The sequence below is a fragment of the Macrobrachium rosenbergii genome, chromosome 49, assembly GCF_040412425.1.
Source record: "Macrobrachium rosenbergii isolate ZJJX-2024 chromosome 49, ASM4041242v1, whole genome shotgun sequence".
In the NCBI taxonomy this organism is placed as follows: Eukaryota; Metazoa; Arthropoda; class Malacostraca; order Decapoda; family Palaemonidae; genus Macrobrachium; species Macrobrachium rosenbergii.
The window spans coordinates 31,772,125-31,787,810 of NC_089789.1; the positions used below are offsets into that span (position 1 = coordinate 31,772,125).

The 15,686-nt window shown below is 34.3% G+C and overlaps 1 protein-coding gene across 3 annotated transcripts in view; it reads left to right on the plus strand.

Moving 5' to 3' along the window:
* LOC136832242 (protein eiger-like) overlaps window positions 1-14,606 on the plus strand; it is a 195,126-nt gene extending 180,520 nt beyond the window's left edge. For 2 of the 3 annotated variants that reach the window (XM_067093106.1, XM_067093105.1), the window contains 6 exons: window positions 2,000-2,204; window positions 8,119-8,277; window positions 9,116-9,239; window positions 11,119-11,252; window positions 13,365-13,499; window positions 14,444-14,606. In XM_067093106.1, coding sequence (XP_066949207.1) covers window positions 2,000-2,204; window positions 8,119-8,277; window positions 9,116-9,239; window positions 11,119-11,252; window positions 13,365-13,499; window positions 14,444-14,572 — 886 coding nt within the window. In that variant the 3' untranslated portion in view covers window positions 14,573-14,606. The remainder of the gene's footprint in view (window positions 1-1,999; window positions 2,205-8,118; window positions 8,278-9,115; window positions 9,240-11,118; window positions 11,253-13,364; window positions 13,500-14,443) is intronic. The other variant, XM_067093107.1, reaches the window with a different exon arrangement.
* Window positions 14,607-15,686: the final 1,080 nt, after the last annotated feature.

Below are 15,686 nucleotides of genomic sequence, written 5' to 3' on the forward strand. Positions count from 1 at the left end.
ACACACACACACGCGGTATATATGACGAAAGAAAGAAATGGTTTACCAAAGATGGAACGAATAGAAGCTGAATGTTTGCATGTTTATTTGAGAGGGAGAGAGAGAAGAGAATGACTTTAATGTTAAAGGAACCTACATGGCTGATTGCATGACTCAGTGCATTGCAATCCTTTTATCACGCACATTACGTCATCTGTTGAAGTGGTACTTCTATTCCCGTAGGCCTGATGTTATTTATATGTTTAAATTATTTATATATGTATATATATGTTTGTATACACTGTATACGTACACACACTATCTATCTATATATATATGTATGTATATTTTTTTTTTTTAACGTTAGTTTAACCAGACCACTGAGCTAATATATATATATATATATATATATATAATATATATATATATATATATATATATATATATATATATATATATATATATATATATATATATGTATATATATAAAATGAACTGAGCACCAAGAAATTTGAACCAAGATGGGTGGCTCTAAAACTAGATAATGGTCACTGCCTCTATCATTACATTTTTTAACTACTGAATAATGTATGAGCCCCTTGTGTAAAAACTTTTTCGCACCAATAGACGGCCCATGCACCTCCACATAAGGCTTATGAGCAGCACATTGAACCACTGCACAAATTGCACCATTTATTTACTTTTATATTGCTTGAACTATCTTCGTTCCCTAGACGTTAAGGAACACGCTTTCTGTTATCTCGCTCTTTCTAGGATTTTCTAGCTCCTCTCCTTTTGGACTCTAACCCCTCCGAATCATAGTTCGTTTCACCAGTCTATTATCCTCCAATCTTTCCACATGACTGAGCCATCTCAAAGGACTCTGATTCATCCTCTCACGTACGCTAATCTTTTTTCCACTGTTACGAATCTTCCCATCTCTCACCATTCAAACTATTCTTAAAAAATATGTAGTTCATGAGCAATTCATTGAAACAGCTTCCAACTTTTATCTTTTAGTTTTCTTTAAGGAACTGTATTTCATTACCAAAGCGGAGAACCTGATTAATGCACACCCTAATTATCTTTTCAGTCTTTCATTATACAATCCAACTATTCTATATCTATCTATCTATCTATCTATCTATATATTCAGTTATTTATTTTTTTATTTTTTTATTTATAAGATGTACGGCGTGCAAAGATGAACCAGACTCTCCTCGCCCTTTGCACGTCCCCCTCAAGGATTAGTTTACCTGAGGTGACGTAAGAATCACTCGTTCCCCTTTCTACAGTTACCGGGCAAAGCATCCGATGTCCGACAGCTATTAAGGGGCGACGCGTCCGTCGCTAGGAATGCGGCGTTCTCACAATACAGCAATTTATTAGTTGACACACTTCCACGCACTTGCTAGGATCATCGAAACAGGACACCTGCATTGGGACATGTCCCCTCGAGACATTGGGTGTCTTGTTTTGACTGAGCCGTTCTTTATGACATGTGACCCCTCTCTCTATTGTATATCCAAGGCAATGACGTAACTGTACCTTGTTATGAAATACAGGAGGAATGTGAGCATTCCTTTCTATCAATGCTGTTGTTACAATTTCGCATCACTTCTCTTAAAAGAGATTATGTACTAACAATGTATATAGCCGTAAAGTAGTTTGGAAGGCCCTCATAGGCAAATTCACCAATGTACTTAACAAAAGGATACAACTTTAATTACTGGTTAAGACTTGTAACAAGTTTGTAGTTGTAGATTAATGTGTGAAAAACAAAATACTTTGATGTTTTCATGATCCTTTTTTAACACATTTACATCTTTCTGTAACATTTCCAGACGTAAACATTGCTACAGTCACTAACACTGGCTCACTACATCCCAAATAAATAGCCACCGTAACCTCTTGGTCATACACTATCCACATTTGGCGCTAACAATGGCCGCCATCTGCCACCTCCTTCCGTAATTGTCTCTAGACTCGACTTACTGACTGAAGCCTTCACCCTTATCAGAGTTTCGAACTTGTGGGTCCCTAAGAAGAGACGCCAGCGGTACCCACCAGCTTCAGGCCCTGAACTCTCCCCCAGGGCTCAAGTCAAGGCAGTAGATGACGACAGCAGCGACTACGAAGACTACGACGCAGAGAACGTCGCTCTCACTCGACAGGGAAGTGGAAGACGCCGATCTCCGGTCCTTCAGAGGAGCATCCGCGTCAAGGTAAGACTGCAGGCTGTCAGCTCTTTGGCGAATGGGAATGATTTTGTTTCTCTCCACAAATGAAAAAGAATGGCATGCTTTTGATATGTGTGGCTACAGCACCATCACCAATGAAAGGCCAAGCGATAATCTATGGGTTATACTTCATTCAAGATGGCTGCTATAAAACAGTTGAGGAGCTGAAGGTCACTTTTACCCATATCTCTATGTTTGCTGTTTCGAAGTAGATTGATATTAACTTTTAACGGGAGATTTATGGTTTTATGTGTAATTGTTTTTGGATGTTGATTACTGAATTTTTGCCTTACTTTTGCTATCCTGTAGATATGTTGTAACGTTTGACGTGACAGCCGAATTTGCATTAAAAACTCTACGTTTGATGCTAGCCATATTTAACAGTATTTTATTTCTGTATAACTTTCTAGGGCTATTGAAGAGCTACATACATCACGGCGGTTTCCAGACTTCTTCAGTTTTTAGAATTATTTCAGATGATCGTGAATACTTTATCCTTTAATGATTAAAAAATAATTTCATTCATTCCATTCTCACGCCTGGAAACCACTGTGCAACCTGATAATGGCCTGAATTGCTCATGATTTTTTTCACGTCTTGTAAAGTGTATGCTAATCATTTGCAGACAGTAATCATAACGAAGCATGAGCACGTTCTCATGCTAGTAGCCAGTATTTTATTTTAATTAATCCAGCAGCGTATACCTTGTGTATTTGTGAATAGTAACACTACTTTTGGCAGTGCATATGAGGAGTGAAATCTATCATCTTGCTTCGCACTCCAAGTAAGGTTTGCCATAATACAACTTTAATGAGCGGCTATTTCATACCTCTGCTACCTCTACCTACCTCTACCCACACAATGTACCCAAGTCCCTTTCCTTTTTCAATCCTGTATACCCCGTTTATGGGCAAGGGGCATTACTTACTAATTGTAGTCTATTAGATTTCCTGATGCAGAGTTACGGGAGGCTAGGTATTCTTTTGTCCTTTATAGCTTGTATTTTCAGCCTTCAAATCCAGTTTTTATATCCTGCGTATTTCAGGGCTTCCTCATATCCTTTTTATTCTAGTTTTGCTTATGTATGTTTTTCACACCTTTCGAATGTATCCCACTTTTACTAAAACTTTTCTTACTGGTTTTCATTATTCCCTTATATTCCAGTTATACTCACATCCTCCATATCTCAGTTTGATCTTACACGCGTGGCATAATCCACCATTAAATTGTCCAATTGTATCCTTTAGATCCTAGCTTACACTTGCCTCTAAAAAAAAAAAAAAAAAAAAAAAAAAATATATATATATATATATATATATATATATATATATATATATATATATATATATATATATTATATATATATATACATATATATAAATATATATATATATATATATATATATATATATATAAAAATATATGTATATATATTTATATATATATATATATATATATATATATATATATATATATATATATATATATATATACATAAATATATATGTATATATATATATATATATATATATATATATATATATATATATATATATATATATATATATATATATATATATATATTGCAAACTTCACGCACCATCTAAGCAGTCCCTTAATTCCATTGCATCTTTCACTCCTCTGGATCCTCTACGTATCCTACTTTTCCCGGAAAATAACCCAACCTGCTGTTACTGTTTTTTTATGCTGTTGCCGCTGCTGTTGCTGTTACTACTACTGCTGTTCCCGCTGTTGCTGCTGCTGTTCTCTTCCCAACCCAAACCCCCAACAGAGTCTGCACGGGGCAGGCAGGGAAATTCGTCGCCGCCAGAAGTCACGTGACCATTCTAACCAAAATCCTGCCAATGTGCTGTACCGAGATTCGTTTGTGAAGGTAGTTAGTCTGTGAGTGGTTAGAGGGTGCTGGCCATTTGCTGCTAATGCATAAGTACGCGCTTAGAGGGTTCTGCTTGCAAAGAGAGCAAAAGGATTGAACAAACATAAATGACGGACATCCTACAGACTGCCGTAAAAGAATTGTACGTAGGAAGGAGATAACGAGGATACATGGTTAGATGGCTGCATGCAAAGAAAGAGAGAGAGAGAAAAAAAAAACACACAAACAACAAACGATACTGGACGCAGAGAAAGATTCTTAAAAAGATAGCAAAGGAGTAACTCAGAACTGAAAGAAAGAATTAATTAACAACCAAACCTTATATGGCTGTGTTTTGACTCCTGAAACCGATAGAAAAGAATGACGGACTCCTAAGGCTGCTCGCCAAACTCAGGCAAATAAAACAAAGATAAATACTTTTGTCCTTTGCGAGGGATAATGTATTGCATGAGAATGTACTCACATTTGGTAACTAGGCAACGAGAATATACTTTCATTTTGTAAATAGGCAACGAAATAAAGAGAGTCAGAGTTTTAGTCGCATATTGTATATTATCAATTAGTACATGCTTTTAGCTTTAGTGAATTAGAACGATGGTAGTGTATCCTGAACTTTGATATCCGAAAGATGGATTCTCCTAAAATTGATTATCAAGAATGTTCGTAATCACAGTGCATGTTTAGGAATAATCAACTCGAAACTAAAATGCATGTTTGGCTGTGCATGATTTAAGAAATGGACGCCACAGCGAGAAACTTACTAAAAGAGTAAATGGGGACCTTTGGAACGTGTTTTTTATTTTTGACAGTGGAAAGGAAAGGAAATTTTCTATATAATTCATCACTCGAAAACTGTTTGTTCTCGGATAACAAAAAAAACTATAGACGGCTTTCATGAGAAGAGGATGGAAAGTATGCTTTTTTTTTTTTTTATCTGAAAAAGAGGAGATGAGAAACTTCCGCTCTCACTTTTTGGTAGACGAAAGGTCAGAGAATTTGGGAATTTTTCTTTCCAAAAAAGGCTATTCTTTTTTTTTTTTCTCCACAAACAAGGGGAGGAAGTTTTTTTCCTTCCGTGAGACTAAATTACAGACACGTTATTTTTTTCACATTTTCACCACGGGAGAACAAAAACTCATTTTCAGTAACTGAATAAAAATACTATGTATGTTTTTCCTTTCCACGTTGAAACGGAAGAGACATTAAATATTGCGCCTTTACAGAAAAAAGAACATGTAATGCGTGAAGCAGCTTCCTGGGAATGGAAAAAAAAAAGAAGTGTTGACCTGTCTTACTTTACCAACTCTAGAGCGACGAAGAAAAACACTTTTCTGCATATTTTCCCAAAATCTACAGCTGTGTCTGTATGGATAATCCAGTGTCTCTACATACTAGCAACAACCACAGACTGCTTTTTGCTTGCGCTGCCTTCAACAAGAATAAAAAAAAAAAAAAGGCTTGAGCGTCTTTTAGTTTAGCTTTTAGTTTTTAATGCTTTTATTTATAAGTTACTTATAATAGTTCACATTATTTTCTACATTTTTCTTCTTACTTTCATGATTTTAGCATATGATTTATTTTATTTGCATATTTCCTCCTTGTTTATATATGTTTCATGTATGTTTTCTGTGATAGATAATCAAAGCATATTTTCTTCTCTTTTGTAGACAGCTATATATTTTGTTGTTTTTAGCCTGACCTACACAAATCCTTTCTTTTATCCCTCTTCAGACTTCTAATCAGAACTTGGTTTTCCAAATCTGCGCTTTCCCCTCATAAGTTTTCTAGGACGTAATGTGGTAGCCAGTTTCTTAAATCCTCAATATAATAGTTGACAAATTAACTTTTTAATTCATTCAACTGAATCGTGATCACGACGATGGCTAGTGTTTCCAAAGAATCCAGTCGTATACAATGGTCACGAACCTTGAGATTCTCTCCAGAGAATAAAGCTGTAAACGAAGGCTATTCATTGTTATTCTTTCCGTTCAGTTCGAAACAAACATTGGCCGTTGATATTACGATTATTTCCCTTCCACACGTGACTGTTTCCCCTTAACGCTAATTTGAGACGTTAGTTGGCCAACAAACTTGTGAAACTTTCCGTTTGAACATAAATTATGATAATAGTTAGCATTAACTTAAGACTATTTCCTCGGAATCTGATCACAAGCAATGTTCAAGTTCCTTATGAGTCTATCCCTTGAGTCTTTACGATAAATATTAGCCATTACTTCCCTTTAGAACCTAATCATAAACAAGGGCCATGAACCCTGTGAATCTTTTTCTCAATCGTAGTAAATACTGGCCATTAACCTTTTGATTATTCCCCTAAGAACTTAATCATACCAATTGGCCATTAATCTTACAATCCTATTCCCTGATTACTCAAGATAATATTAGTTCATCAGGCTACTGATCTGATTACATGAATCCTCAATACTGGCCAGTCAGACTTATAATCCTGTATCTTGAATCCTCATACTATTAGTCCATCAACCTTACAATCCTATTCCTTGTATTTCTTTATATTTATTCATCATCCTTATGATCTTATCCATTAATCCCCTGTAATGTTTGTCCATCAACCTTATAATACTATTACTTGAATTCCTATATTATATGTCCATCGACCTTAAAATGCTATTCCTTAATTCCTTAGAATTTTTGTCTATCAGCTTTATAATCCCTCTACATGGATCCCTATAATATGTATCCCTCAATCTTGTAATCCTATTTCTTGAATCCCTGTAATATTTGTCCATGAAACTTATGATCCTATTCCTTGAATCCCTATTTGTCCACAAACCTTATAATCCTATTCTTTGAATCCCTGTTTGTCCCAAACCTTATAATCCTATTCCTTGAATCCCTATTTGCCCACAAACCTTATAATCCTATTCCTTGAATACATGTTTTCCACAAACTTTATAATCCTATTCCTTGAATCCCTATTTGTCCACAAACCTTATAATCCTATTCCTTGAATACAGGTTTTCCACAAACCTTATAATCCTATTCCTTGAATCCCTGTTTGTCCAAAAACCTTATAATCCTATTCCTTGATTCCCTGTAATATTTATCCATCAGCCTTATAATCCTATTCCTTGAATCCTTGTTTATCCACAAACCTTATAATCCTATTCCTTGAATTCCTATTTGTCCACAAACCTTAAAATTCTATTCCTTGAATCCTTGTTTGTCCACAAACCTTATAATCATATTCCTTGAATCCATGTTTTCCACAAACCTTATAATCCTATTCCTTGAATCCATGTTTTCCACTGACCTTATAATCCTATTCCTTGAATCCTTGTTTTACACAAACCTTATAATCCTATTCCTTGAATCCCTATTTGTCCAAAAACCTTATAATCCTATTCCTTGAATCCCTGTTTGTCCACAAACCTTACCATCCTATTCCTTGAATCCCTATTTGTCCAAAAACCTTATAATCCTATTCCTTGAATCCCTATTTGTCCAAAAACCTTATAATCCTATTCCTTGAATCCCTGTTTGTCCTCAAACCTTACCATCCTATTCCTTGAATCCCTATTTGTCCACAAACCTTATAATCTTATTCCTTGAATCCCTATTTGTCTAAAAACCTTATAATCCTATTCCTTGAATCCCTATTTGTCTACAAACCTTACAATCCCATTCCTTGAATACATGTTTTCCACAGACCTTATAATCATATTCCTTGAATCCATGTTTTCCACAAACCTTATAATCCTATTCTTTGAATCCCTGTTTAACCACAAACCTATTAATTGAATCCCTGTTCGTCCACAAGCCTTATAATCCTATTCCTTGAATCCCTACAATTTTTGTCTATCAACCTTATACTCCCATTCCTTGAATCCTTACAGTTTTTGTCTATCAACCTTATGAGCTTATCCCGACAATTATTTAATCACAATAAAAGCCGACCATCAACGGTACTCTTCCCTTGAATTAACCTTCATCATAACCGCTGGCAAATAACCGCCCCTTGTTCAGGCCACAGCCCGCAACGACGGATTCCCCTCCACCGGCGTCAACAGCGTAGTGCCCCAAACCTCAGCGGCCATCGTGGTCCCACAGACGCCAACAGTCGTCCGGCAAGGACCCCAGTCCTTCAAAGCCGCCGATGCTCTCGTTAACCCTTATGCTGGGAAGGTAGGGAAGGAACCAGCTATCTGGTATCTGAGGGATGGCTGTCATCTTTTTGGTATCTGAGGGAATGTATTGCTGTCATCTTTGTACATTCACTCACACACATTTTATATATATAGGCATATATATATATATATATATATTATATATATATATATATACATATATATATATATATATATATATATATATATACATATATATATATATATACACACACATATACATATATATATATATATATATACATATATATATATATATATATATATATATATATATATATATATATATATATATATATATATATATATATATATATATATATATATATATATATATATATATATATATATATATATATATATATATATATATATATATATATATATATATATATATATATATATATATATATATATATATTATATGTGTGTGTGTGTGTGTGTGTAGAATGTATGTACATAGTTTAACATTACTGTTTATGCAAGTGTTACAATGTTAAACATCATAATTTTTTAAAATATGGATTTTCATTCCACATTTCTAAACGTTTTTTAGTAAATGACACATGATCAGGTCTGCTTAAAAAGCACTATAAATTCTAAATATTACACCTGTGAGTCATTTACTGAATGTTTACCTATTTTACCAGAAAAAAATAAAAACTAATGAACCCTGTTCAAATAGAAATAAATTTTTTTTTCCTTTTACCAAATTCATGACTTGATTCTCGTTTAACCCAATGCCCAAATATAATATTGTTTTCTGACATCACCGACCTAACTTAAATTCTGTCACGAACAAACTAACCTCAACTTTTTCTCCTTCGATTCCAAAGGATGCCAGGAAGAAGAGACCTAGGAAGAAGTCCTCACGCCGTGGGGACCGCAGACGAGGAGCCAGGTCAGCCATCACCCTGGGACATTTCGTGGCCGCTCCTGCTAACCGGACCGCGCACCATGGTATGATATCCTGTTGGTATTGATCTATGATTTTGGTTATAGATTAGATGAAATGGAACACCTGATATGAAACTGAGTAAGGGAAACCAATCTTGTACGTCACAGATAAGATACAAGGGACATATGATACGAAATTGAATAAGAGTAACAAATCTCGGATCTTTATAGTTGATAGATTTTTCATAGCTGATAACATAATTAAAGTCTAGATACAAGGAACATTTTTTTAAAGTTAAATGATATCAAGCTATAAAAAAGATACAAGGGACATCTGGGACATCTGATATGAAACTGAATAAGAGAAACCAATCTTGGATCTTTATAGTTGATAGATTTATGAGTTTCATAGCTGAAAATATCTTTGATTAAAGTTTAGATGCAAGGAACAATCTTTGTAAGTTAAATAATATCAAGCTATATAAAAGATACAAGGGACATTTGATATGAAATTGAGAAAATAAACCAATCTTGGATTTTTTTTTTCATCGCTGAAAACATATTTGGTTAAAATTTGATGCAATAAACAATTTTTTGCGAAATAAAAAAAAAGAGAAACGCAATCTATCGAGTTTCCAAAGCACATAATTTGTTGTGGCCGATAAAAAATTGGCTTTAGTTTTGATACCAGAAACAATTTTCATTTTATCAAATAAAGCAAATCAATCTATTGAGTTCTTGTAACTTATAAAAAAAATTATTAAAGTTCTGATGCAAGAAACGACTGTTATGAAATAAGATAAGACAAAATAATCTTTTGAACGATGTAAGCTAGTAAATCAGTGAAACCTCTGATTCTATGAAATTCACCAACTTGGAAATAATGTGCAGATGAAATTGCGTTCTAAGTCAAACCACTCTCTGGAATTTTGTTAAGTGACGAATCATTGAAAGAAACCAGCGCGAAAAATACGATATCGAGTTGGGTAAAATGTCAAGACATGAAATTATATTCCTGAAGCATTTCAAATTTAGCAGTCCTTAGGAAGGGCAAGCTCTGCATCTTTGACTTTAGGTGGGAACCAGGTTTGTCAGTAGATGAAAACTAATTCATCAGTGACTTAAGACAACAGAGAAATTCATTGACGATTCAAGGAAACAAAATAGAGGTTGCATTGAAGAGAATTCATTTGAACAGAGGCTTAAATGGTTTGATTAGCCACTGACTTATAAAAAAAATCAAAGAAAGGAAGCCAAAACTCACTAACGACAAAGAGAATCCAACTAACTATCACTGACTCAGAAAAACGCGACTTGCCAGTGACCTATGGAAATAAAACTTAGGCGAAGAGAGGAAACCAAATAGCCAGGGCGTCTTAACAATAAGTTTACCAGTGAGTTAAGGAAGTGAAACCATAAGGCAGTTAAGAAACCTACATTTTGTTTGTGACTCAGGAAAAGGGAAAACCAGTTCAATGATGATTTCAGAGTAAGATACATGTCTGCAAATGACGCAGAGAGAAACCATTTCAAAAATGGAAATCATATTTCATCACACTTCCCATCAGTTTTGTTAATTAGCAAAAATGACACGGAGATGTTAACGCCTTTTAAACTGTATTATAACTGTTTGCACAAGTCGCTTAGGAAGGAGAAATGAAATTCATCCTAAAGAGTTTTATGTTATTTCAAAGGTCTTAGTGATCTTCAATTCCCTTTAAAAATGTAGATTTTTTTAAAGAAAAATTTAAACTGACTTTATGCCAGCACTTATTCTTACAGTTCTGCGCATCCTTTAATACATTTTTTTCTAGCATCCCCCCGTACAAAATACTGAGTACTATACATCCTAAATAGTTAAGAATTATTATTATTATTATTATTATTATTATTATTATTATTATTATTATTATTATTATTATTATTATTATTTTCTTCCTAGTATCTGGCAGCGACATTCACGATGAATGGACCCCTGCCGCTTGGATGGACAATCTGGGATTGAACAGAAAATATACTCTCAGAAGAGGACTGGTCACCGTCAAAGAGTCTGGTCTTTATTACCTCTATGCTCAGGTAAGCTGGCCTTTATCACCTATTGCTCAGGTAAACCTCTATACTCAAGTAAGTCTGCCTCTTTTACCTCTTATGCTCGGTTAAAATGGAACTTATTTTATTCAGGTAAGCTAGCTTGCTTTTATCGCCTATAAGTTCAGGCAAGTTGGCTTACCTAAGCATACACAGATACGTACGTACACACATACAGACAATTTATATATATATACACATACACACACACACACACACACAATAATAATAATATATATATATATATATATATATATATATATATATATATATATATATATATATATATATATATATATAAATAAATTCTGACTCACGTATCGAACCCAGGTCTCTAGGTGTGAAAGAAGGAAGTTACCCACTGGGCCATACAAGTCTATAACCTGAGCAACTGCACCTGGAATTACCCTAAGCTAACTGCTTGCATACCAGCGAGTTTTCCCAACTTCCCGACTCAGCAATGACCCAATGGACAACATTTCATCATGAATTATCCCTTCTGAGTGAATAAGATAGAAATATCAACACACAATCACGTGTGGAACAGAAATATACTCACGTGAGTCAGAAATTTATTTCTGTTCCACACGTGATTGTGTGTGATGATTTCTACAATATATATATATATATATATATATATATATATATATATATATATATATATATATATATATATATATATATATATATATAATTTCTAATTTGTGATGAATTCTTTATCTATCTTTACATTTATTCTCCATCTGAACAATATTTTGCCCTTTTTCTACTTATTATTGTCATTCGACAATAACTTTCCGACTTTTTTCAGTTATACCTTTTAAATAAGTTTGTAAAAAAAAAAAAACAAGCATTTCATTCCTTCCCTCTCCGATATCCTCACCAGATATAATCATTAACAGTATCACAGTACCACGAAATTTGGTCTAAAACGAATTACTTGTAACACCAAGAAAGGCAGAACGCCAAGGAGGCATTCTGACGTCAGATCTTTAAGCGCAAACATTGCCGTCATTAAATGAATGTTCATGCGCCCGCGATGACAGCTTTATGCTTCTCAACACTATGTCCAATTCATATCCGAACCAGTTCATAAATACGTAATAAGCAATAAATAAGAAATAAAATGGTGATAAAACCTTTGTCAGCATGAGGTGAGCTGAACACGTCTCTCAGGTTCGGCAGTTTTTTGCACCTTTCATTTTAAAATTTGCACAGACTTTTATTTTGACTTTCTTTTGCATAAGACGGAAACTTTTATCCACTGTTCTCTCTCTCTCTCTCTCTCTCTCTCTCTCTCTCTCTCCCGTGAATCTTTCACTCATCCCTTCTTATTATCTGAAAATTTACTTCTTTCTCTCTTTATTTCTTTCCTTCTTTTTTTTTTCCTACGAAGTCTTAAACTTCTGACGACTTAAAACATGTTTTGAGGACGCTGTTAAACAAACAATATCATCCCCGTCAAGAAAAATCAAAATAATGTTTATGTCGACGTTACTGGCGTACGCACGAACATCGCATAATATACCGCATACACATCTTCATACACACTCACAAGCACTCCTGCATAAACATACACAACAAGTTGTTGCAATACTCGCAAGCATTTTTACATGAATGCTTGCTCTCAAGAATAAACTCACGGGCACGGAATCTTGCTCTGTTTGTCTGCCTCTGTTCTGTCTTTCTCTATTTGTTACTTACAGATTATTTTCAAGAGGCTTTGTATTCTTTTTTCCATTCACGTATTGTTTATAAATAATATATTTATATTAATTCTCATGTCATTATGCAGGCTGCAGCTGTTTGCCTTACATGTAATTGTTCAGACAGACATGTTTGGTATAGGTGCTACTGTACTTGTATATTTGATAAAATATCATATACCATATAATATGTTCACCCACATTCCATGATACATTTTCAAAGGCGCACATAGCTAATATTACACTTTTTGAGGCTACAACTATACATGCATGCACAGCTTTGATATATAAAATGTAACAAGAAAATGCAACCAACTTATATCCTGCTCAGCTAAGTTCAGGATAAAACTGAAAATATCTCTGACAATAATAACGAGAAAATATCCCTTTCCAGGTATTGTATGAGCAAGGACGCTTCGGCACAGGTTTCCAGGTGATGGTCGACGGTATTCCAGTCATGGACTGTACGATGACACCATCACAACCGTCCAGCTCTTGTCATACGTCTGGCACGACATACTTGCAAAGAGTGAGTCTTGTTATCCTTTACATCTCTGTCTGTTTGTCTGTCTGTCTGTCTGTCTTGTCCTTCTTTTCATTTTAGGAAAATCATTCAAATACGTCAGTTAAAATCTGATATATTTTTCTTTATAAGCCTTTATCTCGTGTACTATGAAGCGTACTAAAACCTATCGCATATTGCTCGAGTGTTCTCTCTCTCTTTCTCTCTCTTCTCTCTTTTTCTATATATATATCTCTATATATATATATATATATATATATATATATATATATATATGTATATATATATGTATATATATATATTTATATATATTTATATAAATATGCACACATACACACACACACACATATATATATTATATATATAATTATATATATATATATGTATATATATATATATATATATATATATATGAGAGAGAGAGAGAGAGAGAGAGAGAGAGAGAGAGAGAGAGAGAGAGAGAGAGAGCGTCGAGCACAGCCAATAAGTTTTAGTGCTCCTCATACTATTTGAGATAGATGGAATATTCGTTTCATTCATCATCTACTTAATTAATCCTTTGAGTTACTAATCTTCTTTTCGCGAGTGAATAAATAAAGTAGTACATGTACTCATTTACTCCTTCAATGATGCAATGATTGATCGTCCCTCCATTCTGCGTTATCCTTCGATTCCCAAACATTTTTTTTTCACGAATGGGTAAAATGAGCGAGTGAATTCATTCATTCTTTTAGTGATGTGTTGACTGATTCATTCCTTCATACACTCAGTTTTGATTTCCCAACCTTTTATCCTCACATGAATCAGTGAATGAATCCTTACACTTCTTTGCCAATGCAGTCACTTTCTCTAAATATTCCTGAATCTCAGCAACTTTTTGTAAGTAAAAGGGTAAACGAACGACATGTTTCCACTCCACCACTGAAAGGTTTCATTCACTACTCCCTCAGAACGCCGCCGTGTCCATCCGCGACCGCGAGAGTCACATGAACGCCGTCAGGAGAGAAGAGAACAGCTTCTTCGGTCTGATCAAGCTCATGGACGCTCCGGAATCAGCCGAGAAGCTGCTCTTGGGATGAGCCGTCCCTTCCTTCCCGGCAAGTCTTTGAAAAAGAAGAAGAAGAAGAAGAAGAAGAATCTACAAGCGGTACCTGAGCGCTTCATTCGGTTGCAACAGGATGTAAACAATCGTGCTGTAAAGATGAAATGAGTCTTCGAAGCAAAACAAAGTTTGTTTTTCTTTTTTTATTAACGATTAGGTTTGGTGTCTCATTTTCAAAAGAGGGTTTAGAGTACATTGAAAAGTATAGATTTATGTTATTTATCGATTGCAGTACTAAACAATTTTGCTGTTAAGATGGAATCGAGTCTTCAAAAGAAAACAAAGTTTGTTTTTTATTTATGATTAGGTGTGATATCTTACTTGCAAAGGGAGACTTGAAAAACGAGAAAAATATAAATTAATATTATTTATTGATTGTAGCAATAAGACTTTATTTATCTCCTGACTATTTTGCAAAGTAGATATCATGGATTTACTTAAATTTCCTGTATTTTAAGACTATAATTATGGCAATTTACCGCAGCTAATCAGCAATAATCCTTATCTTTTTCTCACTTCCTAACTGAGTAATTATCATTTTCCTGAACACTTTTTGGATTCCACAGAAATTTTATTGGGGGTTCTGTGAATTCGTTCCGGGAGCTTTGGAATCTACAGAGAATTATATTTAGCGAATTCTGGTCTTGTCTGTATATAGGAATCTACAGTGTTCGATTGGCAGCTAGTGAGCAGGGAACTTCAACCATGGAACTGGTTGGAACTAACGAGAAAAAAAAATTATTCCTTATATCCTTTTTTTCCTTTAACATTTTTTTTTTGGTATTTCGTTTATGTTTATCGCCCCTACTTTTTTTTAACCTTTGTAATTGTACTTTGTAGGACTTTGCAGGTGTTCAAAGTTTGACTAATGTGGCGTCAAAGAGTTTTTTTTTGTCCTTAACTTTGCCTCAACTGTGTGTTTTCTACCCTCTTCAATGGGATGATGAATTATGTAAAAATGTAGTGTATCTCATATACAATATTAATAATATGGGAAATTCAACGTGTGGTTATTCTTGCAAGCTTTTTTTGCTTATAATGTCTTGAAGTGCTTGTTTAGGAAGCTTGGTTTCCTTTTTTTCATTTTCCTG